A 23759-nucleotide genomic window follows, 5' to 3' on the forward strand; every position below is an offset into this window, starting at 1 on the left:
CTAACCAAAATGGCGGCCGCGCAGCCGCTCCTCCCCGTGACGCGCGGACGGAGCCGGAAGTGGCCGAAAGTTTCGTATTGGGAAAGAAGGAAAGTTTATCACGGAAGAGTCCGGAGCGCCACCGCCCCGAGCCCTGCTTCATGCGGCCCCGGTGAGTACGGCAGCCCGACACCGTGCGTGTACTAGCGCGGAGGAGGAACCGGCTGCACCCCCGTCACGATGCCCGTCAGGCCCCTCATGGGTGGTGGGGGGTGTAGATGGCGGCGATTGGGGCTTATGGACATTTGGTGGTGTAGATGGTGCTGGTTCTAGCAGTGTGGGGTGTACCAATATTTGGTGGGGGTATAGATGGCGGCGGTGTGGTTCTAGCGGGGGTGTACGGAAACTTGGCAGTGGTGGGGGTGTACGGAAACTTGGCAGTGGTGGGGGTGTACGGAAATTGGGTTGAGGTGGGGGTTCTAGCAGTGGGGGTGTACAAACATTTTGGCGGTGGTGTAGTTGGTGGCAGTGTGGGTGTATGGACGTTTGGCGGTGGTGTAGATGGCGGTGGGGCTCTAGCAGTGGGGGTGTACAGAAATTGGGCGGTGGTGTGATGGCACCGGTGGGGGTTCTAGCAGTGGGGGTGTACGGACATTTGGTGGGGGTGTAGATGGAGGCGGCGGGGGCGCACGAACGTTTTGGAGGCGGCGGGGGCGCACGGACGTTTTGGAGGCGGCGGGGGCGCACGGACGTTTTGGAGGCGGCGGGGGCGCACGGACGTTTTGGAGGCGGCGGGGGCGCACGGACGTTTTGGAGGCGGCGGGGGCGCACGGACGTTTTGGAGGCGGCGGGGGCGCACGGACGTTTTGGAGGCGGCGGGGGCGCACGGACGTTTTGGAGGCGGCGGGGGCGCACGGACGTTTTGGAGGCGGCGGGGGCGCACGGACGTTTTGGAGGCGGCGGGGGCGCACGGACGTTTTGGAGGCGGCGGGGGCGCACGGACGTTTTGGAGGCGGCGGGGGCGCACGGACGTTTTGGAGGCGGCGGGGGCGCACGGACGTTTTGGAGGCGGTGTAGGCGGCGGGGGCGCACGGACGTTTTGGTGGCGGTGTAGGCGGCGGGGGCGCACGGACGTTTTGGAGGCGGTGTAGGCGGCGGGGGCGCACGGACGTTTTGGTGGCGGTGTAGGCGGCGGGGGCGCACGGACGTTTTGGAGGCGGCGGGGGCGCACGGACGTTTTGGAGGCGGTGTAGGCGGCGGGGGCGCACGGACGTTTTGGTGGCGGTGTAGGCGGCGGGGGCGCACGGACGTTTTGGAGGCGGTGTAGGCGGCGGGGGCGCACGGACGTTTTGGTGGCGGTGTAGGCGGCGGGGGCGCATGGACGTTTTGGAGGCGGCGGGGGCGCACGGACGTTTTGGAGGCGGTGTAGGCGGCGGGGGCGCACGGACGTTTTGGTGGCGGTGTAGGCGGCGGGGGCGCACGGACGTTTTGGAGGCGGTGTAGGCGGCGGGGGCGCACGGACGTTTTGGTGGCGGTGTAGGCGGCGGGGGCGCATGGACGTTTTGGAGGCGGCGGGGGCGCACGGACGTTTTGGAGGCGGTGTAGGCGGCGGGGGCGCACGGACGTTTCGGCAGCGGTGTAGGCGGCTGGGCGCACGGACGTTTTGGCGGCGGTGTAGATGGGTGGCTTATGGACATTTGGTGGTGTCGATTGCAGCAGTGGCGGACACTCGGCAGTGGTGTGATGGCAGCGGTGGGGGGTGTATGAACGTGATGGTGGGGGTGTACGGACCCTTTCGCGGAGGGGGCTTATGGACATTTGGTGGTGTAGATAGCAGTGCTGGTTCTAGTAGTGGGGGTGAATGGATATTTGGCGGTGGGGGGCTTATGGACATTTGGTGTCGATGGCAGCGGTGGGGGTGTACGGAAATTGGGCGGTGGTGTAGATGGCAGCGGTGGGGGTGTACGGACACTTTGGGGGTGGTGTAGATGGCGGCGGTGGTTCTAGCAGTAGGGGTGTACATGGAGGTGGGGGTTCTAGCGGTGGGGGTGTATGGAAATTTTGGGGTTGGTGTTGATGGCGGCTGTGGGGGCTTATAGACATTTGGTGGTGTCGATGGTAGTGGTGTACAGGTGTAGATTGCGGCGGTACTGGTTCTAGCTGTGGGGGTGTATGGATATTTGGTGGTGGTGTAGATGGCAGCGGTGGGGGTGTACGGACCTGCGGCGGAGAGGGTTCTGGCAGTGGGGTTGCACGGATATGTTGTGGCACTGCAGGTTCTAGCGGTGGGAGTGTACTGACATTTGGCGGTGGTGTAGATGGCGGGTTGTCAGTGTTGGGGGGTGCGCTCGGCGTCGGGTTGGGGGGTGCGCTCGGCGTCGGGTTGGGGGGTGTGCTCGGCGTCGGGTTGGGGGGTGTGCTCGGCGGCGTTTGTCTTCCCGTTACATGACGAGTGATGTGTCGGATGCGTCTCAGTAGAGAGGCTCTGACTGCCACCGCCGTAGGTTCGCCTCTTGCCGGAGGGCAGGGAGCGTCGGCCACACCTGGGCTTATCTCCGCGCTCTACCTACAACCCGTTAACCCCTTCTTGTCGCTGACATGCAGGTAGCTGAAGACCGGGCTGGAGTCGCTGGGATGGAGTACGTGGTAAGCGGAGGTCCCCGTCTTGTGGTGGTGGTCTCTGAGCGGTGATCTTGGTGGAGGGCTGTCCCCGTACTAATGAACACAACGGCCGTTGCAGTGAGAACGTGTTCTGCGCTGCCTGCAGTCCTCCCCCCACAGCGCCCCCCATTGGTGAGGGGTGACCAAAGCCCTTGTTCGCAGGATGTGTCGGGCTCTGTGGGGTCTTGGCCCTCCGGAGTCTGTAGCTTTAGATGCATTACTGGAGCTGTATGGGCCTTGTCCGCTGTGACTTGTTGTCCTCCAGCCGCTTCATGCCCAGTCCTCTGTACTAGCTCTGTATATAGACATCCCGGCACAGATGGGGTTAACCTCGCCTTGTTCGGGCCGGGGACTGCAGGAAGTGGATGCACACGTGGCAGCTGGGGGGCTGCAGCCCCATGGATAACCTAGGGGGGCTGTCAGACAATGGGGGCATGAATTAATCATTAACCTGCGATGCTCTGTGTTGTAGTTCACTGGCACCACCACTAGGGGGGGTGCGATGTCCAGGCATATGCTGTCTAGAGCAGACTGATGAGGGTTAATTGTTCCCATGACAACAGTTGGTGAAAGCTGTGCCTTAATGACATTGTGACGAGGCGGCATCTTGTGAGCAGTCGCAGGGACACAAGTGACCTTGTTGGACGGCAGCGCGGCGGGCGGGGTCACAATGTAATTATGGGATGGGGGTGCAGGAAGCGTGCGGCCCGTGTCTTCCTGTGAGTCAGCACAGTCCTGCCATTGGACGGCCGCCTCCAGGGAGCGCTGCGCAGAGATGGATCCGTGCTGACCTCCCCTCCTCCGCTGCTTCCTTCCGCTGGGTGGGATAGGAAGGATCTGTCACACGCTGCCATGCCCGCGCTCCCTGAGAGGACTGCTGCTGATGGATGCTGCGGGGCGTGGACTCCTATGTAACCACCCGGGGGTCAGGGGGGCTCCGCTTGTGCGTGCGTTGGCGCTGGACTATGAGACTCTCTTCCCCCTGTGTCTGCAGAGTACAAGCTGCCAGCGGGCATCATGGATCTCCTGCCCAAAGCTAAGTACAATCACCTTCGTAACGAGTCTGTTAGCTCCGTGGAAGATGCCCTGGACACTGGGCCACCCACTCCCTCGGTGGGCATGATGGTGGCCGAGTCGCTGGCCAGCTCCTCCTCTTCCTCTTCCCTGGCCCCCATGCTAAACCTGGCTGAGCTGTCCTCGGAGTCGGAGGACAGCCCCACCACCCTCTGCTCCTTCTTCCCCAAAATGGCCAATCTCAAGCTCTCGAATCCCGCCAATCTGCTGAGTATTCGCGGCTTCTCGTCCGGGGGGCCGGTGAAAGAGGCCTGCAGCCCCGGGGAGCAGACGGACTCCACCAGTAGCCCCGACTCAGGGAGGACTTTTACTGTTTTCTCCCAGGACATGAACAAGCTCAGCTGCGGGAGGAAAGCCCGAGTGGAAGGAGGACAGCTGGCGGGAGACGAATGGACCCGACACGGCAGCTTCGTCAATAAGCCCACCCGTGGATGGCTGCACCCCGACGACAAGGTGATGGGGCCCGGGGTCTCCTATCTCGTCAGGGTAAGTGTACAACGGTGTCCTGCCTGATTCTACCCTCCCAAAGCCAGAGCTCCCCTCTGTATACCATATACACTGCTGTCGCTGCACGCCCAAACCAGAGCTCCCCTCTGTATACCATATACACTGCTGTCGCTGCACCCCCAAACCAGAGCTCCCCTCTGTATACCATATACACTGCTGTCGCTGCACCCCCAAGCCAGAGCTCCCCTCTGTATACCATATCACTGCTGTCGGTGCACGCCCGAACCAAAGGGCACCTCTATATATCATATACATTGCTGTCGCTGCACCCCCAAGCCAGAGCTCCCCTCTGTATACCATATACACTGCTGTCGCTGCACCCCCAAACCAGAGCTCCCCTCTGTATACCATATACACTGCTGTCGCTGTACCCCCAAGCCAGAGCTCCCCTCTGTATACCATATACACTGCTGTCGCTGCACCCCCAAGCCAGAGCTCCCCTCTGTATACCATATCACTGCTGTCGGTGCACGCCCGAACCAAAGGGCACCTCTATATATCATATACATTGCTGTCGCTGCACCCCCAAGCCAGAGCTCCCCTCTGTATACCATATACACTGCTGTCGCTGCACCCCCAAACCAGAGCTCCCCTCTGTATACCATATACACTGCTGTCGCTGCACCCCCAAGCCAGAGCTCCCCTCTGTATACCATATAAACTTCTGTCGCTGCACCCCCAAACCAGAGCTCCCCTCTGTATACCATATACACTGCTGTTGCTGCACGCCCAAATCAGAGCTCCCCTCTGTATACCATATAAACTTCTGTCGCTGCACCCCCAAACCAGAGCTCCCCTCTATATACCATATACACTGCTGTCGCTGCACCCCCAAACCAGAGCTCCCCTCTATATACCATATAAACTGCTGTTGCTGCACCCCCAAGCCAGAGCTCCACTCTGTATACCATATACACTGCTGTTGCTGCACCCCCAAACCAGAGCTCCCCTCTGTATACCATATACACTGCTGTCGCTGCACCCCCAAGCCAGAGCTCCCCTCTGTATACCATATACACTGCTGTCGCTGCACCCCCAAGCCAGAGCTCCCCTCTGTATACCATATACACTGCTGTTGCTGCACCCCCAAACCAGAGCTCCCCTCTGTATACCATATAAACTGCTGTTGCTGCACCCCCAAGCCAGAGCTCCCCTCTGTATACCATATACACTGCTGTCGCTGCACCCCCAAGCCAGAGCTCCCCTCTGTATACCATATACACTGCTGTCGCTGCACCCCCAAGCCAGAGCTCCCCTCTGTATACCATATACACTGCTGTCGCTGCACCCCCAAACCAGAGCTGACTGCAGGCTGACGATCTCCCTTCCTTTTTGCAGTACATGGGCTGTGTGGAGGTCCTGCAGTCTATGCGGGCTTTGGACTTTAGTACTCGCACCCAAGTTACACGGTAAGGACCCCGCGGGTCACTTGATGAGGAACCCCAACATGTTCTTGATGAATGACGTCTTGTCTGTCCATACAGGGAAGCCATCAGCCTGGTGTCTGACGCTGTTCCTGGAGCTAAGGGGGCGCTCCGAAGACGAAAGGTGAGACTCGCACAGCTAATGCATCTGCTGATGGGCCATTTACACGGGAAGAGGATTGCTCAAAATGAGTTAAAAGAACAAAATTGAGTGATAATCATTCAGTGTAAATGTAGAAAAAAATTGCTCACTTCTCATTAACGGTGACTTTCAGTCAACCATTGCTGGACTGCGGCTTCTCGTTCCGTGTTAATGCTCCACACATGGAAGGTGAAGCGCTGAGCAAGAAGCCCACCGTGCTGTCTGTGCGTGTAAAAGCTCCCTACGAGCGCTAATGACCTTAGTGGTGACATCAGCGCTCGTGCAGTCGTTTAGACGACACTCATCCCGTGGAAGAGGGCCATAATGCAAACGGTTATAAGTCATCTCCAGACAGTGGACAGCGAGGTACAGTCTATTGCTCCCTGTTATCAGCTGCTCTTCCTGTGACTATCTCACTGATCAGTGAGGAGGATGATGGGTGACCACGGGCTGGAAACGGAGGGTTGGACGTGGGATTATTGAGCAGTCTGGATTGACCGCACTTTGTGTCTTCAGACCGGCGGGCGCTCCCTCAACTCCATCCTGGGGAAGTGTAACCTGAAGTTTGCAGGCATGCCCATCACGCTGACAATCTCCACCAGCAGCCTGAATCTCATGGCATCCGACTGCAGGCAGGTGAGAGGGGTGGGAAGACCAGGGGGCCGAGCAAATACCGCTGCACTAATAGTACTGACCTTGTTGCATTGAATCTGTTGCAGATCATCGCCAACCACCACATGCAGTCCATTTCATTTGCATCTGGAGGAGATCCGGTGAGTATCGCGTGCGGAGATGTAGCAGAAGCCGTGCGCCGAGTGCGTTATGTACACCTAGTATGATTCTGCATGACCAACTCTTCACATTGGATTTCAGGACACAGCAGAATATGTCGCTTACGTTGCCAAAGATCCAGTAAATCAAAGAGGTACTTATCAAGGTGTTGGGATTGACGGAGGCACCAGGCTGGAGTGCATTCTGCACCTTTAACCTGTGACTGCACCCCCAAAGCAGGGCTCCCCTCTAAATAACATTATACACTGCTGTCACTGCACACCCCAAACCAGGGCTCCCCCTCTGTACACCTACTGCACTACTGTCACTGCACACCCTAAACCAGGGCTCCCCTTTGTACACCATCTACATTGCTGTCACTGCACCCCCTAAACCAGGTCTCCCCCTCTGTACACCATATCCACTGCTGTCGCACCCCCCCCCCCTCCAAACCAGGGCTTCCCCTCTGTACACCATGTTCACTTCTGTCACTGCACTCCTCAAACTAGGGCTCCCCCTCTGTACGCCGAATACACTGCTGTCGCACCCCCAAACCAGGGCTTTCCTCTGTACACCATATGCACTGGTGTCACTGCTCCTCCTCTGTACACCATATGCACTGGTGTCGCTGCCCCCCCTCCCCTCCCCAAACCAGGGCTCCACCTCTGTACACCATGTACACTGCTGTCGCACCCCCAAACCAGGGCTCCCCTTCTGTTTACCATATACACTGCTGTCGCTGCCACACACACATACAAACCACGGCTTCCCCTCTGTACACCATATAGACTTCTATTAACTGTTGCACACTTTGAGGGTTGGGCTGGAAGAATGATTTGTGTGGTCTCCGCACTGAGTGTTGGGTGGGTAGACATGCTCTTCAGCCATCTACGTTGAACCTTTTGGTTTCTGCATCCTTTCTTGCAGCTTGCCATATCCTGGAGTGTCCCGAGGGTCTCGCTCAGGATGTGATCAGCACTATAGGACAGGCCTTTGAACTACGATTCAAACAATACCTCAAGAATCCTCCCAAACTAGTGACTCCACACGACAGGTTTGTTGTCCTCCTCTCCAGACTTTAGTGTCAGCAGGACTTTTCTGATACCTGTAACCTTTTCTCACGGATGACTGGTGTTTCTCCAGGATGGCCGGCTTTGATGGCTCAGCATGGGATGAGGAGGAAGAGGAGATTCCAGACCATGCATACTACAATGACTTCCCAGGGAAGGAGCCACCAATTGGTGGGGTCGTGGATATGAGATTACGAGATGGAACTGCTCCTTCGCTGCCAAGACAGAGCCCAAATCATATGGGGGCCACATTGGTGAGTGCAGGAAAACGCAAGAGAGGTGACCGTCCGCCCTTGTAGCCCACTCAAGTGTCTCACCTGTCCTCTTCTTCCACAGCCTGTAGGACAGTTAACTGGCACAGAACAAGATCCACGAAAACCGCATCTCACAGTGCAAGGTACATGCCGTACCTGTCCACCATATCATCTCATGGCCTGTCCAGCCCTTCACACGCCTATCACCTGAACTATAGCTTTCCAGCTCCTACCATTAATTATTTCTCAGCAGTAACTTCCCCGCCCCTCCATCTTGTGAAGAGGTTAATGTAGACATCCATATTAGTTTAGGATGGTGAAGAGGTTATTGGAGAGATTCCTGGTGATATAAAATAGTGAGGAGAGTATTGGAGATTTTCATGGTGCTGTAGAGTAGTGAAGATTATGTTGGAGATGATCCTGGTGGTCTAGGGTAGTGGAGTGCATTGGAGACTGCCTTGGTCTATGCCAATGGAGAGTGTGTTGGGAGTTATTCCCAGTGGTCTAGGGTAGTGAAGAGGTTGGTGGTCTGCGATGGCAAAGAGGTTATTGGAGAGACCTCTCTGGAGGCATACACTAGAGATGAGGTTATTGCAGACATCCCTGATAGACCACCAGGGATCTCTGCAATAATCCCATCTCTAGCATAGACCACCAAGGATGTCTCCAATACGTAACCACTATCTTAGACCACTAGGGATCTCTAGCATGGACTAAGATAGTGGTTATGTATTGGGGACATCCTTGGTGGTCTACGCTAGAGATGGGGTATTGGAGACATCCCTGGCTGTTTAGGGGAGCAGTGAGTGTGTGTTGGACATCCTTGATGGTCTACACTAGAAATAAGTTTATTGCAGACATCGCTGGCAGTCAAGGGATATGGAGTGTGTGCATTAGAGACACCCTTGGTGGGCTGCGATAGAGATGGGGTTATTGCAGACATCCCTGGCAGTTTAGGGGAGCAGAGTGTGTGTGTTGTGGAGACATCCTTGATGGTCTACGCTAGAGATTGGGTTATTACAGACTTTTTTGGTGGTCTACGGCAGAGGTAGGGCTTATAGCAGACATTCCAGGCTGTTTAGGGGAGCAGAGTGTGTGTTGGAGACATCCTTGATGGTCTATGCTAGAGATGGGGTTACTGAAAACATAACTGGTGGTGGAGAGTGTATTGGAGAGGTTGCTGGTGATTTAGCATAGGCGGTCTAGGGGAGCTGTGTGTGAGACATCCCTGGCGGTCTAGGGGAGCTGTGTCTGTGTGAGACATCCCTGGCGGTCTAGGGGAGGTGTGTGTGTGTGTGTGTGTGTGTGTGTCAGTCATCCCTGGCGGTCTAGGGGAGCTGTGTGTGTGACATCCCTGGCGGTCTAGGGGAGCTGTGTGTGTGACATCCCTGGCGGTCTAGGGGAGCTGTGTGTGTGACATCCCTGGCGGTCTAGGGGAGCTGTGTGTGTGACATCCCTGGCGGTCTAGGGGAGCTGTGTGTGTGACATCCCTGGCGGTCTAGGGGAGCTGTGTGTGTGACATCCCTGGCGGTCTAGGGGAGCTGTGTGTGTGACATCCCTGGCGGTCTAGGGGAGCTGTGTGTGTGACATCCCTGGCGGTCTAGGGGAGCTGTGTGTGTGACATCCCTGGCGGTCTAGGGGAGCTGTGTGTGTGACATCCCTGGCGGTCTAGGGGAGCTGTGTGTGTGACATCCCTGGCGGTCTAGGGGAGCTGTGTGTGTTGGAGACATCCCTGGCGGTCTAGGGGAGCTGTGTGTGTTGGAGACATCCCTGGCGGTCTAGGGGAGCTGTGTGTGTTGGAGACATCCCTGGCGGTCTAGGGGAGCTGTGTGTGTTGGAGACATCCCTGGCGGTCTAGGGGAGCTGTGTGTGTTGGAGACATCCCTGGCGGTCTAGGGGAGCTGTGTGTGTTGGAGACATCCCTGGCGGTCTAGGGGAGCTGTGTGTGTTGGAGACATCCCTGGCGGTCTAGGGGAGCTGTGTGTGTTGGAGACATCCCTGGCGGTCTAGGGGAGCTGTGTGTGTTGGAGACATCCCTGGCGGTCTAGGGGAGCTGTGTGTGTTGGAGACATCCCTGGCGGTCTAGGGGAGCTGTGTGTGTTGGAGACATCCCTGGCGGTCTAGGGGAGCTGTGTGTGTTGGAGACATCCCTGGCGGTCTAGGGGAGCGCTGTGAGTGTGAGTGTGGCATCCCTGGCGGTCAAGGGGAGCGCTGTGTGTGTGGCGCATCCCTGGCGTTCTAGGGGAGCGCTGTGTGTGTGAGTGTGTGTGTGGCATCCCTGGCGGTCTAGGGGAGCGCTGTGTGTGTGAGGCACTGGTGATCCAGAGGAGTTGTGGGAGACATCCCTGGTGGTCTAGTGTGGGTGTGTGGTATCCCTGGCGGTCTAGGGGAGCTGTGTGTGTTGGAGACATCCCTGGCGGTCTAGGGGAGCTGTGTGTGTTGGAGACATCCCTGGCGGTCTAGGGGAGCGCTGTGTGTGTTGGAGACATCCCTGGCGGTCTAGGGGAGCGCTGTGTGTGTTGGAGACATCCCTGGCGGTCTAGGGGAGCGCTGTGTGTGTGAGGCATCCCTGGCGGTCTAGGGGAGCGCTGTGTGTGTTGGAGAAATCCCTGGCGGTCTAGGGGAGCGCTGTTTGTGTGAGGCATTCCTGGCGGTCTAGGGGAGCGCTTTGTGTGGGGGGGGGCATCCCTGGCGGTCTAGGGGAGAGCTGTTTGTGTGGGGGGGGGCATCACTGGCGGTCTAGGGGAGCGCTGTGGAGAGCTGTGTGTGGGAGAAATCCCTGGCGGTCTAGGGGAGCTGTGTGTGGGAGAAATCCCTGGCGGTCTAGGGGAGCGCCGTGTGTGGGAGAAATCCCTGGCGGTCTAGGGGAGCGCCGTGTGTGGGAGAAATCCCTGGCGGTCTAGGGGAGCGCCGTGTGTGGGAGAAATCCCTGGCGGTCTAGGGGAGCGCCGTGTGCGGGAGGCATCCCTGGCGGTCTAGGGGAGCGCCGTGTGCGGGAGGCATCCCTGGCGGTCTAGGGGAGCGCCGTGTGCGGGAGGCATCCCTGGCGGTCTAGGGGAGCGCCGTGTGCGGGAGGCATCCCTGGCGGTCTAGGGGAGCGCCGTGTGCGGGAGGCATCCCTGGCGGTCTAGGGGAGCGCCGTGTGCGGGAGGCATCCCTGGCGGTCTAGGGGAGCGCCGTGTGCGGGAGGCATCCCTGGCGGTCTAGGGGAGCGCCGTGTGCGGGAGGCATCCCTGGCGGTCTAGGGGAGCGCCGTGTGCGGGAGGCATCCCTGGCGGTCTAGGGGAGCGCCGTGTGCGGGAGGCATCCCTGGCGGTCTAGGGGAGCGCCGTGTGCGGGAGGCATCCCTGGCGGTCTAGGGGAGCGCCGTGTGCGGGAGGCATCCCTGGCGGTCTAGGGGAGCGCCGTGTGCGGGAGGCATCCCTGGCGGTCTAGGGGAGCGCCGTGTGCGGGAGGCATCCCTGGCGGTCTAGGGGAGCGCCGTGTGCGGGAGGCATCCCTGGCGGTCTAGGGGAGCGCCGTGTGCGGGAGGCATCCCTGGCGGTCTAGGGGAGCGCCGTGTGCGAGGCATCCCTGGCGGTCTAGGGGAGCGCCGTGTGCGAGGCATCCCTGGCGGTCTAGGGGAGCGCCGTGTGCGAGGCATCCCTGGCGGTCTAGGGGAGCGCCGTGTGCGAGGCATCCCTGGCGGTCTAGGGGAGCGCCGTGTGCGAGGCATCCCTGGCGGTCTAGGGGAGCGCCGTGTGCGAGGCATCCCTGGCGGTCTAGGGGAGCGCCGTGTGCGAGGCATCCCTGGCGGTCTAGGGGAGCGCCGTGTGCGAGGCATCCCTGGCGGTCTAGGGGAGCGCCGTGTGCGAGGCATCCCTGGCGGTCTAGGGGAGCGCCGTGTGCGAGGCATCCCTGGCGGTCTAGGGGAGCGCCGTGTGCGAGGCATCCCTGGCGGTCTAGGGGAGCGCCGTGTGCGAGGCATCCCTGGCGGTCTAGGGGAGCGCCGTGTGCGAGGCATCCCTGGCAGACTGAAGAAACTGTGTGTGTTTAGAGAAATCACTGGTGATCCAGGGGAGTTGTGGGAAACATCCCTGGTGGTCTAGGGGAGCTGTGTGTTTTGGAGACATTCCTGGCGGTCTAGGGGAGCTGTGTGTTTTGGAGACATTCCTGGCGGTCTAGGGGAGCTGTGTGTTTTGGAGACATTCCTGGCGGTCTAGGGGAGCTGTGTGTTTTGGAGACATTCCTGGCGGTCTAGGGGAGCTGTGTGTTTTGGAGACATTCCTGGCGGTCTAGGGGAGCTGTGTGTTTTGGAGACATTCCTGGCGGTCTAGGGGAGCTGTGTGTTTTGGAGACATTCCTGGCGGTCTAGGGGAGCTGTGTGTTTTGGAGACATTCCTGGCGGTCTAGGGGAGCTGTGTGTTTTGGAGACATTCCTGGCGGTCTAGGGGAGCTGTGTGTTTTGGAGACATTGCTGGCGGTCTAGGGGAGCTGTGTGTTGGAGACATTCCTGGCAGTGTAGGGGAGCTGTGTGTGTCGGAGACATTCCTGGCGGTCTAGGGGAGCTGTGTGTGTCGGAGACATCCCTGGCGGTCTAGGGGAGCTGTGTGTGTCGGAGACATCCCTGGCGGTCTAGGGGAGCTGTGTGTGTCGGAGACATCCCTGGCGGTCTGGAGTAATGTGAAGTTGTTTCAGACATCCCTGTTGAGCCATGTCTTCCTTTCCCTATTGCTGCTCCTCCATCATGCTGGCAATTGGTTTGGACTCGTTATGATTAGTTCATCCTGCCCCCTGCTGCCTCCTTGTGTAACAGGTTTTTTTTGATTGGTGTGTGCCATGGTTTTCACTACGCCCATCCCCCTCCCTGGTAATGTTGGGCAGGTGATTGCTGCCTGTGGTCCTGCCATCTCAGGATTCATTGACTCTCCATCCCTCCAGGTAAGGATCGGTTCCCAGTGCCTGGTGCCAAGCCCCTGAATCGACCTGATCTTTTTGATGACCCTTCCTATGTAAATGTGCAAAACCTGGACAAGTCTCGCCAGCCTGCACGTGGCGCCACCAATGGCCAGAGAGACATCTTTGATATGAGTGAGTCTAGTAGTGGTTATACCTGTGAGCTGACTGGATTAAAGGCGTCCCACCTCATACGTGTTCACCTACCTGCCTTGTCTCCTCCAGAGCCATTTGAGGAGGCCATACCGCCGGGGGAGTCTAGTGTGAGTATGGAAGAGCAGCTGAAGCAGGAGCCGTGGTACCACGGAAAGATGACCAGGAAAGAAGCTGAACGTCTGCTGAGGGTCAACGGGGACTTCCTGGTGAGAGAGAGTACCACCACCCCTGGGCAATATGTCCTGACGGGTCTGCAGAACGGACAGCCCAAGCACCTGCTGCTGGTGGACCCTGAAGGCGTGGTAAGTTGAGCTTGTGTGGTGGTTGTGGAGGACAGTGTGGCACTAAGCTACTGGCGCCCTCTCATCCCTAATCACTTCATAGGCAGTAGGGGTATTGGCACATGCTGCACCCCTCATGCTTGCTGTTTGCTCATCTCTGTAGGAGCGCTCCTTATCCCTGATGCCCGCTTCTGCACCACCTCTGCCTGGTGCCTATTGCTGCATGACCCTTTTCCATGGTGCTTGTCATTGCATGTGCACCCCTCAGGCCGCATGACCTATCGCCACATGTGAACCCTTAATCTTTGTCTATTGACACATGCGCCCTCCTTCATCACTGCCTGTGCCCCTCCTTCATCACTGCCTGTGCCCCTCCTTCATCACTGCCTGTGCCCCTCCTTCATCACTGCCTGTGCCCCTCCATCACTGCCTGTGCCCCTCCTTCATCACCGCCTGTGCCCTCCCGTGTCCCATTTTGACCCTGTGCTGACCCTAGCGTTTTTCTGCCAGGTCCGGACCAAGGATCACCGCTTTGAGAGTGTGAGTCATCTGATCAGCTACCACATGGACAATCACTTACCCATCATATCTGCGGGCAGCGAGCTGTGCCTCCAGCAGCCCGTGGAGCGGAGACAGTGACCCTCTCGCCTTAGCTGCTGCAGGCCCCCTTCCTCCACCTCCGACCAATGATCCTTCTACTTAGAGGGCAGAGCGGCCTCTCCCTCCGCTGTGTCGCTGGGCGCCGTACTCCTCACCTATCAGGGAATTTGTAGGGTCACTGGGCGCACACAGCTGTAGTCAATGCTGCCACCAGCTGCCCTTCCAGACGGGGCAGGGGTGATGAGGACTTCTGAGCACAAGATGGCTCTTACAAGCACATGGCGGCCTGCGGCGTGCGCCCACCTCTACCAGTCTACTGTGCCTTTTTTTAATTTGTATGGTTGATACTTTGGGCGGCGGGCTGTCCTGGAACAGCTCCTCCCCCTTCTGTCTGGCTGTGGCCCCCAGCCTCCTGTGCCCATCCAAAGGCAATAATGAGTGGACCCACACCCCGTGCATGCTGGATGCCCTCCTCACAGGCCCTGTGCCTATTTATTTCTGCTGCTTCTATGCCTTCATCTGCAACCCATTGGTGCCCCCGATGGAATATGCACCTTTTCTGACCTCCCCATCAACCTTTTGCCTTAAGAAAGGGACAACTGCAGATGTGTCGGCCCCTCACCTACGGATAAAGCGGCTCCCGCCTCCCAGACTATATAGCGCCCCTTCCCCGTGGACTGAGTAACCTCCCTAGCCGCGGCGAGACGGAAGAGACACTCTGCTGTCGTTACGGACTGTACCCGCTACACATCCTGCAAGATAAGGGATTCCATCCCCTTCCCCGAGGATGACGGACCGAGCTGGATCCGGCCCCTGGGATCGGGAGGATGGACAGAGCTGGATCCGGCCCCTGGGATCGGGAGGATGGACAGAGCTGGATCCGGCCCCTGAGATCGGGAGGATGGACAGAGCTGGATCCGGCCCCTGGGATCGGGAGGATGGACAGAGCTGGATCCGGCCCCTGGGATCGGGAGGATGGACAGAGGTGGATCTGGGATCGGGAGGATGGACCGAGCTGGATCTGGCCCTTGGGATCTGGTGTCTGCCCGCAGGGTTCTAATGATAGACAGAACTGTATTCTGGCATCGCTATGCCAGGCCTGATCCTTTATGAACTGGGCGCACTAGCAAGAAATGCACAACAATCATTTGACATATACAACCGCCCATCCCCCGATGCATGTACATTTATATTCTGATACCAAAGTCGCCACCGCCCTGCGGCATATCTCCCCCCCCCCCCCCCCCCCCCCCCCCCCCCGCGCGCTCTCACTTTCTTGTACATGTTTTTTGTTTTTCATATTATTTTTCAAATTGCCTTGAATATACCAAAGGAATCTCATGATTAAAGTAGTATTTGTGTATCCGCTGTGTCGTGTCCGCTGACCTTCCCCTCGGCAAAGACTCGTCACTGCAGAGCGAGCAGACGCCACCCGACAAGAACACGGCACTCTATAACGATCTGCTGTCACTGGTTCCCCGAAGCTCCAGACAGGAGGGGTGACGGAGGGACCCGCAGCCCGGACATCCGCAGCAGACGGTCAGGACTGTGACATCAGCAGTTGTATTATACAGCAGTGACATCACCGTTCTGCAGATATCAATCATACGGGAGGTGACCTCAGCGCGCTCCAGCTATGGGTTATATTATACAGGAGGTGACCTCAGCGCGCTCCAGCTATGGGTTATATTATACAGGAGGTGACCTCAGCGCGCTCCAGCTATGGGTTATATTATACAGGAGGTGACCTCAGCGCGCTCTAGCTATGGGTTATATTATACAGGAGGTGACCTCACCGCGCTCCAGCTATGGGTTATATTATACAGGAGGTGACCTCAGCGCGCTCTAGCTATGGGTTATATTATACAGGAGGTGACCTCAGCGCGCTCCAGCTATGGGTTATATTATACAGGAGGTGACCTCACCGCGCTCTAGCTATGGGTTATATTATACAGGAGGTGACCTCACTGCGCTCCAGCTATGGGTTATATTATACAGGAGGTGACCTCAGTGCGCTCTAGCTATGGGTTATATTATACAGGAGGTGACCTCACCGCGCTCCAGCTATGGGTTATATTATACAGGAGGTGACCTCAGCGCGCTCCAGCTATGGGTTATATTATACAGGAGGTGACCTCAGCGCGCTCCAGCTATGGGTTATATTATACAGGAGGTGACCTCAGCGCGCTCTAGCTATGGGTTATATTATACAGGAGGTGACCTCACCGCGCTCCAGCTATGGGTTATATTATACAGGAGGTGACCTCAGCGCGCTCTAGCTATGGGTTATATTATACAGGAGGTGACCTCAGCGCGCTCCAGCTATGGGTTATATTATACAGGAGGTGACCTCACCGCGCTCTAGCTATGGGTTATATTATACAGGAGGTGACCTCACTGCGCTCTAGCTATGGGTTATATTATACAGGAGGTGACCTCAGCGCGCTCCAGCTATGGGTTATATTATACAGGAGGTGACCTCAGCGCGCTCCAGCTATGGGTTATATTATACAGGAGGTGACCTCACCGCTCCAGCTATGGGTTATATTATACAGGAGGTGACCTCACCGCACTCCAGCTATGGGTTATATTATACAGGAGGTGACCTCACCGCGCTCCAGCTATGGGTTATATTATACAGGAGGTGACCTCACCGCGCTCCAGCTATGGGTTATATTATACAGGAGGTGACCTCACCGCGCTCCAGCTATGGGTTATATTATACAGGAGGTGACCTCAGCGCGCTCTAGCTATGGGTTATATTATACAGGAGGTGACCTCAGCGTGCTCTAGCTATGGGTTATATTATACAGGAGGTGACCTCACCGCTCCAGCTATGGGTTATATTATACAGGAGGTGACCTCACCGCGCTCTAGCTATGGGTTATATTATACAGGAGGTGACCTCACCGCGCCAGCTATGGGTTATATTATACAGGAGGTGACCTCACCGCTCCAGCTATGGGTTATATTATACAGGAGGTGACCTCAGCGCGCTCCAGCTATGGGTTATATTATACAGGAGGTGACCTCACCGCTCCAGCTATGGGTTATATTATACAGGAGGTGACCTCAGCACGCTCCAGCTATGGGTTATATTATACAGGAGGTGACCTCAGCGCGCTCCAGCTATGGGTTATATTATACAGGAGGTGACCTCAGCGCGCTCCAGCTATGGGTTATATTATACAGGAGGTGACCTCACCGCGCTCTAGCTATGGGTTATATTATACAGGAGGTGACCTCACTGCGCTCTAGCTATGGGTTATATTATACAGTAGGTGACCTCAGCGCGCTCCAGCTATGGGTTATATTATACAGGAGGTGACCTCAGCGCGCTCCAGCTATGGGTTATATTATACAGGAGGTGACCTCAGCGCGCTCCAGCTATGGGTTATATTATACAGGAGGTGACCTCACCGTGCTCCAGCTATGGGTTATATTATACAGGAGGTGACCTCACCGCGCTCCAGCTATGGGTTATATTATACAGGAGGTGACCTCAGCGCGCTCTAGCTATGGGTTATATTATACAGGAGGTGACCTCACCGCTCCAGCTATGGGTTATATTATACAGGAGGTGACCTCACCGCGCTCCAGCTATGGGTTATATTATACAGGAGGTGACCTCACCGCGCTCTAGCTATGGGTTATATTATGCAGGAGGTGACCTCAGCACGCTCCAGCTATGGGTTATATTATACAGGAGGTGACCTCAGCGCGCTCCAGCTATGGGTTATATTATACAGGAGGTGACCTCAGCGCGCTCCAGCTATGGGTTATATTATACAGGAGGTGACCTCACCGCGCTCCAGCCATGGGTTATATTATACAGGAGGTGACCTCACCGTGCTCTAGCTATGGGTTATATTATACAGGAGGTGACCTCAGCGCGCTCCAGCTATGGGTTATATTATACAGGAGGTGACCTCACTGCGCTCCAGCTATGGGTTATATTATACAGGAGGTGACCTCACCGCTTCAGCTATGGGTTATATTATACAGGAGGTGACCTCACTGCGCTCCAGCTATGGGTTATATTATACAGGAGGTGACCTCACCGCTTCAGCTATGGGTTATATTATACAGGAGGTGACCTCACCGCGCTCTAGCTATGGGTTATATTATACAGGATGTGACCTCACCGCGCTCTAGCTATGGGTTATATTATGCAGGAGGTGACCTCACCGCGCTCTAGCTATGGGTTATATTATGCAGGAGGTGACCTCACCGCGCTCCAGCTATGGGTTATATTATGCAGGAGGTGACCTCACCGCGCTCCAGCTATGGGTAATATTATGCAGGAGGTGACCTCACCGCGCTCTAGCTATGGGTTATATTATACAGGAGGTGACCTCACCGCGCTCCAGCTATGGGTTATATTATACAGGAGGTGATCTCACTGCGCTCTAGCTATGGGTTATATTATACAGGAGGTGACCTCACCGCGCTCTAGCTATGGGTTATATTATACAGGAGGTGACCTCACCGCGCTCTAGCTATGGGTTATATTATACAGGAGGTGACCTCACCGCGCGCCAGCTATGGGTTATATTATACAGGAGGTGACCTCACCGCGCGCCAGCTATGGGTTATATTATACAGGAGGTGACCTCACCGCGCTCCAGCTATGGGTTATATTATACAGGAGGTGATCTCACTGCGCTCTAGCTATGGGTTATATTATACAGGAGGTGACCTCACCACGCTCCAGCTATCGGTTATATTACACAGCAGTGATCTCATCGCTCTTCTGATGTCACTGCTATAGAATATAATGGATATCAGGGATATAATGATAATCTTTATTTATATAGCGCCAAATATATTCCGCAGCGCTTAAATTATACAGCAGTGAAATCATCCGCTCACCAGCTATCGGTTATATTTTACAGGGGGTGACAGCACCGCTCTCCATATGTCATTTATATTATACAGGAGCTGACTTCACCGGTCTCTAGATGTTATTTATATTATACAGGAAGTGACATTGCCAGTCTCCAGCCATCCATTAGCTGGAGAGCAGTGATGTCACTGCTGTATAATATATCAGTTATACTATACAGGAGGTGACCTAATCGCTTCCCAGGTATTGGTCATTATGCAGCAATGACATGACCGCTCTTCAGCTATCAGTTATATTATACAGCAGTGACATGACCGTTCTGCAAATATCAGTTATATAGGAGGTGACATCACCGCTCTCCAGCTTTGTTATATTATAGAACTGTGACACCACTGCTCTCTAGCTATCAGTTATATTATGCAGCAGTGGCATGATTGCTTTGCAGCTATCAGTTATATTATACAAAAGGTGACATCACCACTATCAGTTATATTATACAGCAGTGAAATCATTGCTCCCCAGATATTTTTATTATACAGGAGTGACATCACCGCTCTCCTGGCATCTGTTATATTCTAAAGAAGGTGACATCACAGATCTCCAGATACCAGTTAAATTATGCAGGAGGTGACATCACTGCTCTCCAGATATCAGTTATATTATACAGAAGGTGACATCACCGCTCTGCAGATATCAGTTATACAGGAAGTGACATCACTGCTCTCCACCTATCAGTTATATTATACAGCAGTGACATATCTCTGCTCTGCAGATATCGGTTATACAGCAGGTGACATCACCGCTGTCAGTTATACAGCAGTGACATCACTGCTCTTCAGCTATTTTATAGAGCAGTTACACTATTGCTCTCCAGCTATCAGTTATATTATACAGTATTGACATCACCACTCTGCAGACATCCGTTATACAGGAGGTGATATCACTCTCCAGCTATCAGTTATATTATAGAACAGTGACATGAGCACTCTCCAGCTATGAGTTACATTATACTGCAGTGACATGACCGCTCTGCAGCTATCAGTTATATTATACAGCAGTGACATCACCACTCTGCAGATATCAGTTATACAGACGGTGACATCACCGCTCAAGTTATCAGTTATACAGCAGTAACATCACTGCTCTTCAGCTTTCAGTTATATTATGCAGCAGTGACATCAACGCTCTCCAGCTATCAGTTATATTACAGAGCAGTGACATCATCGCTCTCCAGATTTCAGTTATAGCATATAGCAGTGACATCACCGCTCTCCAGCTATCAATTGGATTATAAAGCAGTGACATCACCACTCTGCAGATATCAGTTATACAGGAGGTGACCACCACTATCAGTTATATTACACAGCAGTGACATCATCACTCTTCAGCTATATTATAGAGCAGTTACATTACTGCTCTCCAGCTATCAGTTATATTATACAGTATTGACATCACCATTCTGCAGATATCAGTTTATACAGGAGGTGACATCACTGCTCTCCAGCTATCAATTATAGAGCAGTGACATGCGCGCTCTGCCACCATCTGTAATATAGCAGTGACATCACCACTCTGCAGATATCCGTTATAGAGGAGGTGACCACCACTATCAGTTATGTTATACAGCAGTGACATCATCACTCTTCAGCTATATTATAGAGCAGTTATATTACTGCTCTCCAGCTATCAGTTATATTATACAGTATTGACATCACCACTCTGCAGATATCATTTTAAACAGGAGCTGACATCACTGCTCTCCAGCTATCAGTTATAGAGCAGTGACATGCCCGCTCTGCCACCATCTGTTATATTATATAGCAGTGACATCACCACTCTGCAGATATCAGTTATACAGAAGGTGACATCACTGCTCTCCAACTATCAGGTATATTATAGAGCAGTGACATTACCTCTCTGCAGCTATCAGTTATATTATACAGCAGTGTAATCAATGCTCTCCAGCTATCAGTTATATTATACAGCAGTGACATCACTGCTCTGCAGATATCCGTTATACAGCAGGTGACATCACCACTTTCCAAATATCAGCTATATTATACAGCAGTGACATCACCGCTCTGCACATATCAGTTATACAGGAGGTGACATCACCGCTCTACAGCTATAAGATATATTATACAGCAGTGACATCACTGCTCTTCAGCTGTTAGTTGGACAGCAGTGACATGACCGCTCTCCAGTTATCAGTTATATCATACATCAGTGACATCACCGCTTTCCAGATATCCGTTATATTATACAGCAGTGACATCACTCTTTAAATATCAGTTATAATATACAGGAGGTGACATCACTTGTCTCCAGCTATCAGTTATACAGCAGTGATATGACTGCTCTGCAGCTATCAGTTATATTATACATCAGTGACATCACCGCTCCGCACATATCAGTTATACAGGATGTGACATCACCGCTCTACAGCTATGGGTTAAATTATACAGCAGTGACATCACTGCTCTTCAGCTATTAATTATATTATACAGGAAGTGACATCACTGCTCTCCAGCTATCAGTTGTATTCTAGAACAGTGACAACACTGCTCTCCAGATATCAGTTTTATTATACAGAAGGTGACATCACCGCTCTGCAGTTGTCAGTTATATTATACAGCAGTGACATCACCGCTTTCCAGATATTCGTTATATTTTACTGTAGTGACATCACCCCTCTCCAGTTATATTATACAGGAGGTCACATCACCGCTCTCCAATAACTCAGTTATATTATGCAGGAAGTGACATCACTGCTGTCCAAATATCAGCCATATTAAACAGCAGAGACATCCCCACTCTCTAGATATCAGTTATATTATACAGCAGTGACATCACTGCTCTCCAGATATCAGTTTTATTATACAGGAGGTGACATTACTGCTCTCCAGATATCAGTTATATTATACAGCAGTGAAATCTCCAATCTCTAGACATCAATTATATTATACAGGAGGTGACTTCACCGCTCTCCAGGTATCAGTTATGTTATACCACAGTGACATCACCACCCTCCAGATATCAGTTATAGTGCAGTGACATCACCGCTCTATAGATATCAGTTACATTATACAGCAGTGACATCACCGCTCTCCAGATATCAGCTAACTTGTACAGATGACATCACTGCCCCACTAGATATCTGTTATTGTAGACAGCAGTTACATCACTACTCTCCAGATATCAGTTATATAGGAGGTGACATCACCACCCTCCAGATATCAGTTATATTATACTACAGTGACATCACCGCTCTATAGATATCAGTTACATTATACAGCAGTGACATCACTGCACTCCAGATATCAGTTTTATTATACGGGATGTGAAATCACTGCTGTGGTATAATGATATCAATAAAGTGTCACCCAACTGTCCGGAGCGACGTGCCGCTCTGGATACTGGGAACATTTTGATTACTCTTTCCTTACTCACAGCTGCAGAGGTCTCTGATATGCATTTGGTCTCTTGAAGTCCTTTGTCTAGATTGCAATAAAGTTAGCCAGTGACATGGGGATGCTAATTACACCCCTGCCAGCACGGATTGACACCTCTGGCATTTCTCGGACACGCTGGCTTTGAATGTCAGATTAAGGGGAAAATGTCTTTTTGTGTAAAGGCCGATATGAATTATGTTTTCGGAATTGGACAGAACGGCCGATTAAAACGCATATAAAGTCATGGAGGTGTGAGCCCCAGAACACCCCCCAAATGGCATATCTGTGTTCCTGGGTATAATTTCAGGGTCATGCTTGGTACTGCTGAGTAGATAAAATCATGACCCGAAATATACCAGGCATATATTCTCGGTCAGAGGATCTCCCGTGGAGATATGGCCGAAATGGGGAATTATGTTTTTTCCACAGGTACGAACGCATTCACTGCACCCCTCTCAGAATGACATCACAGGGGGCGGGGAAAGGTGTGTTCTGGGGAAACCTTAAAAACTGGGCGGTCAGACACACCCAGTTGTCAGACCTTCGGAGATATGCTGTAGCGTAAGGACTTTCCCGGTTCTCCTTGTGACCACGCACAATTCAGAACCTTGGGTTGAGCAGCCCAAATCTGGTATCTTTCCGTAATTTTCTTCCTCGTTTATTTTAAGTACTGTCTGTTATGTATGCAGGGGGAGGAGGCTGGAAGAGCCGGGAGCAGTACACTGAGCTCCTGCCCCCCCTGCACTATTTTCAATAAGGAGAGGCGGAACGGGGGCGGAGCCAATTCGCGTAACTTAGCCCCGCCCCCGTTCAGGCTCCTCTCATTGCAAATAGTGGAGAGGGGGCGGGAGCTCAGAGCACTGCTCCCGACTCTTCCAGCCTCCTCCCCCTGCAGAGAGAGACGCCGTATATCGGCTGGGCGTGAATACGGTCGTGTGAATGCACCCTAAATTTGCATTTTCTTAGTCAAACCTTGTCTGTTTTAAAACGGACCATAACTCCGAAAATTTTGTTCAAAATCCATAGTCTGTGTTCCAGCTTGCCTGTGATATAAGCTGGTGGTGGCAGCTAGTGTGTGGAGGTATTATAAAGTGCTGGAGGCGTTTAGACCGGATTAGGGGGTGATTTAAGCTTGGGCTCTGCATGCGTGCAGAACCCTGGGAAAGCTGGGTAAAAATCTGCAACCTCCACTAGAGTGATCGATCAAGGCTCTGCTATGACAAGTGGTCATAACAGCAAGAGCGCTCGGAGTAGTCGATCTGTGACAAATCGGCGATCAAGACAGGATCGGTCGGGGTCTCCCGTCTCTCTGACAGGGTGTATTACGGCTCTGTACTCTAGTCACAGGCCAACAGTAGTATTACAACTCTGTAGTCTAGTGACGGGCAGGCGGGTGTATTACGGCTCTATGGTCTAGTAGCGGGCAGATGGGGGTATTACAGCTCTGTAGTCTGGTGGTGGGCAGACAGGGGCTTACGGCTCTGTACTTGTCACCTCTGTCTCCTGAGATCTGTGGTACTACAGATGATCTGCTCAGGTGGTGGGGATTGTGCTGGCGGTGTGTGTGTGACTCCAGGTCAGTACACATAAGGATGTGTGTCCAGGTG

At 54.1% G+C, this 23759-nt stretch overlaps 1 protein-coding gene across 4 annotated transcripts; it reads left to right on the top strand.

Annotated features, from left to right (window-relative positions):
- Positions 1–6: 6 nt before the first annotated feature.
- On the top strand, positions 7–15098 carry SHC1 (SHC adaptor protein 1). 4 transcript variants are annotated; one of them, XM_066608960.1, is made up of 14 exons: positions 28–151; positions 2584–2625; positions 4039–4200; positions 5560–5630; positions 5706–5769; positions 6304–6423; positions 6507–6560; positions 6661–6712; positions 7486–7612; positions 7702–7882; positions 7965–8025; positions 12803–12952; positions 13043–13275; positions 13765–15098. In XM_066608960.1, the coding sequence occupies exons 2-14, from the start codon at positions 2614–2616 to the stop codon at positions 13891–13893; spliced, it is 1416 nt and encodes a 471-aa protein (XP_066465057.1). In that variant the 5' UTR covers positions 28–151; positions 2584–2613; the 3' UTR covers positions 13894–15098. The 4 variants fall into 4 exon arrangements, 3 of the variants coding, with proteins under 3 accessions (XP_066465058.1, XP_066465057.1, XP_066465056.1); XM_066608961.1 differs by lacking the exon at positions 2584–2625 and having other exon boundaries at positions 7–151; XR_010793255.1 differs by lacking the exons at positions 28–151; positions 2584–2625 and having other exon boundaries at positions 2633–4200; positions 13765–14839; positions 14870–15098.
- The last annotated feature ends 8661 nt before the right edge of the window (positions 15099–23759 follow it).

Source organism: Eleutherodactylus coqui, chromosome 6 (genome assembly GCF_035609145.1).
Source record: "Eleutherodactylus coqui strain aEleCoq1 chromosome 6, aEleCoq1.hap1, whole genome shotgun sequence".
NCBI lineage: Eukaryota > Metazoa > Chordata > Amphibia > Anura > Eleutherodactylidae > Eleutherodactylus > Eleutherodactylus coqui.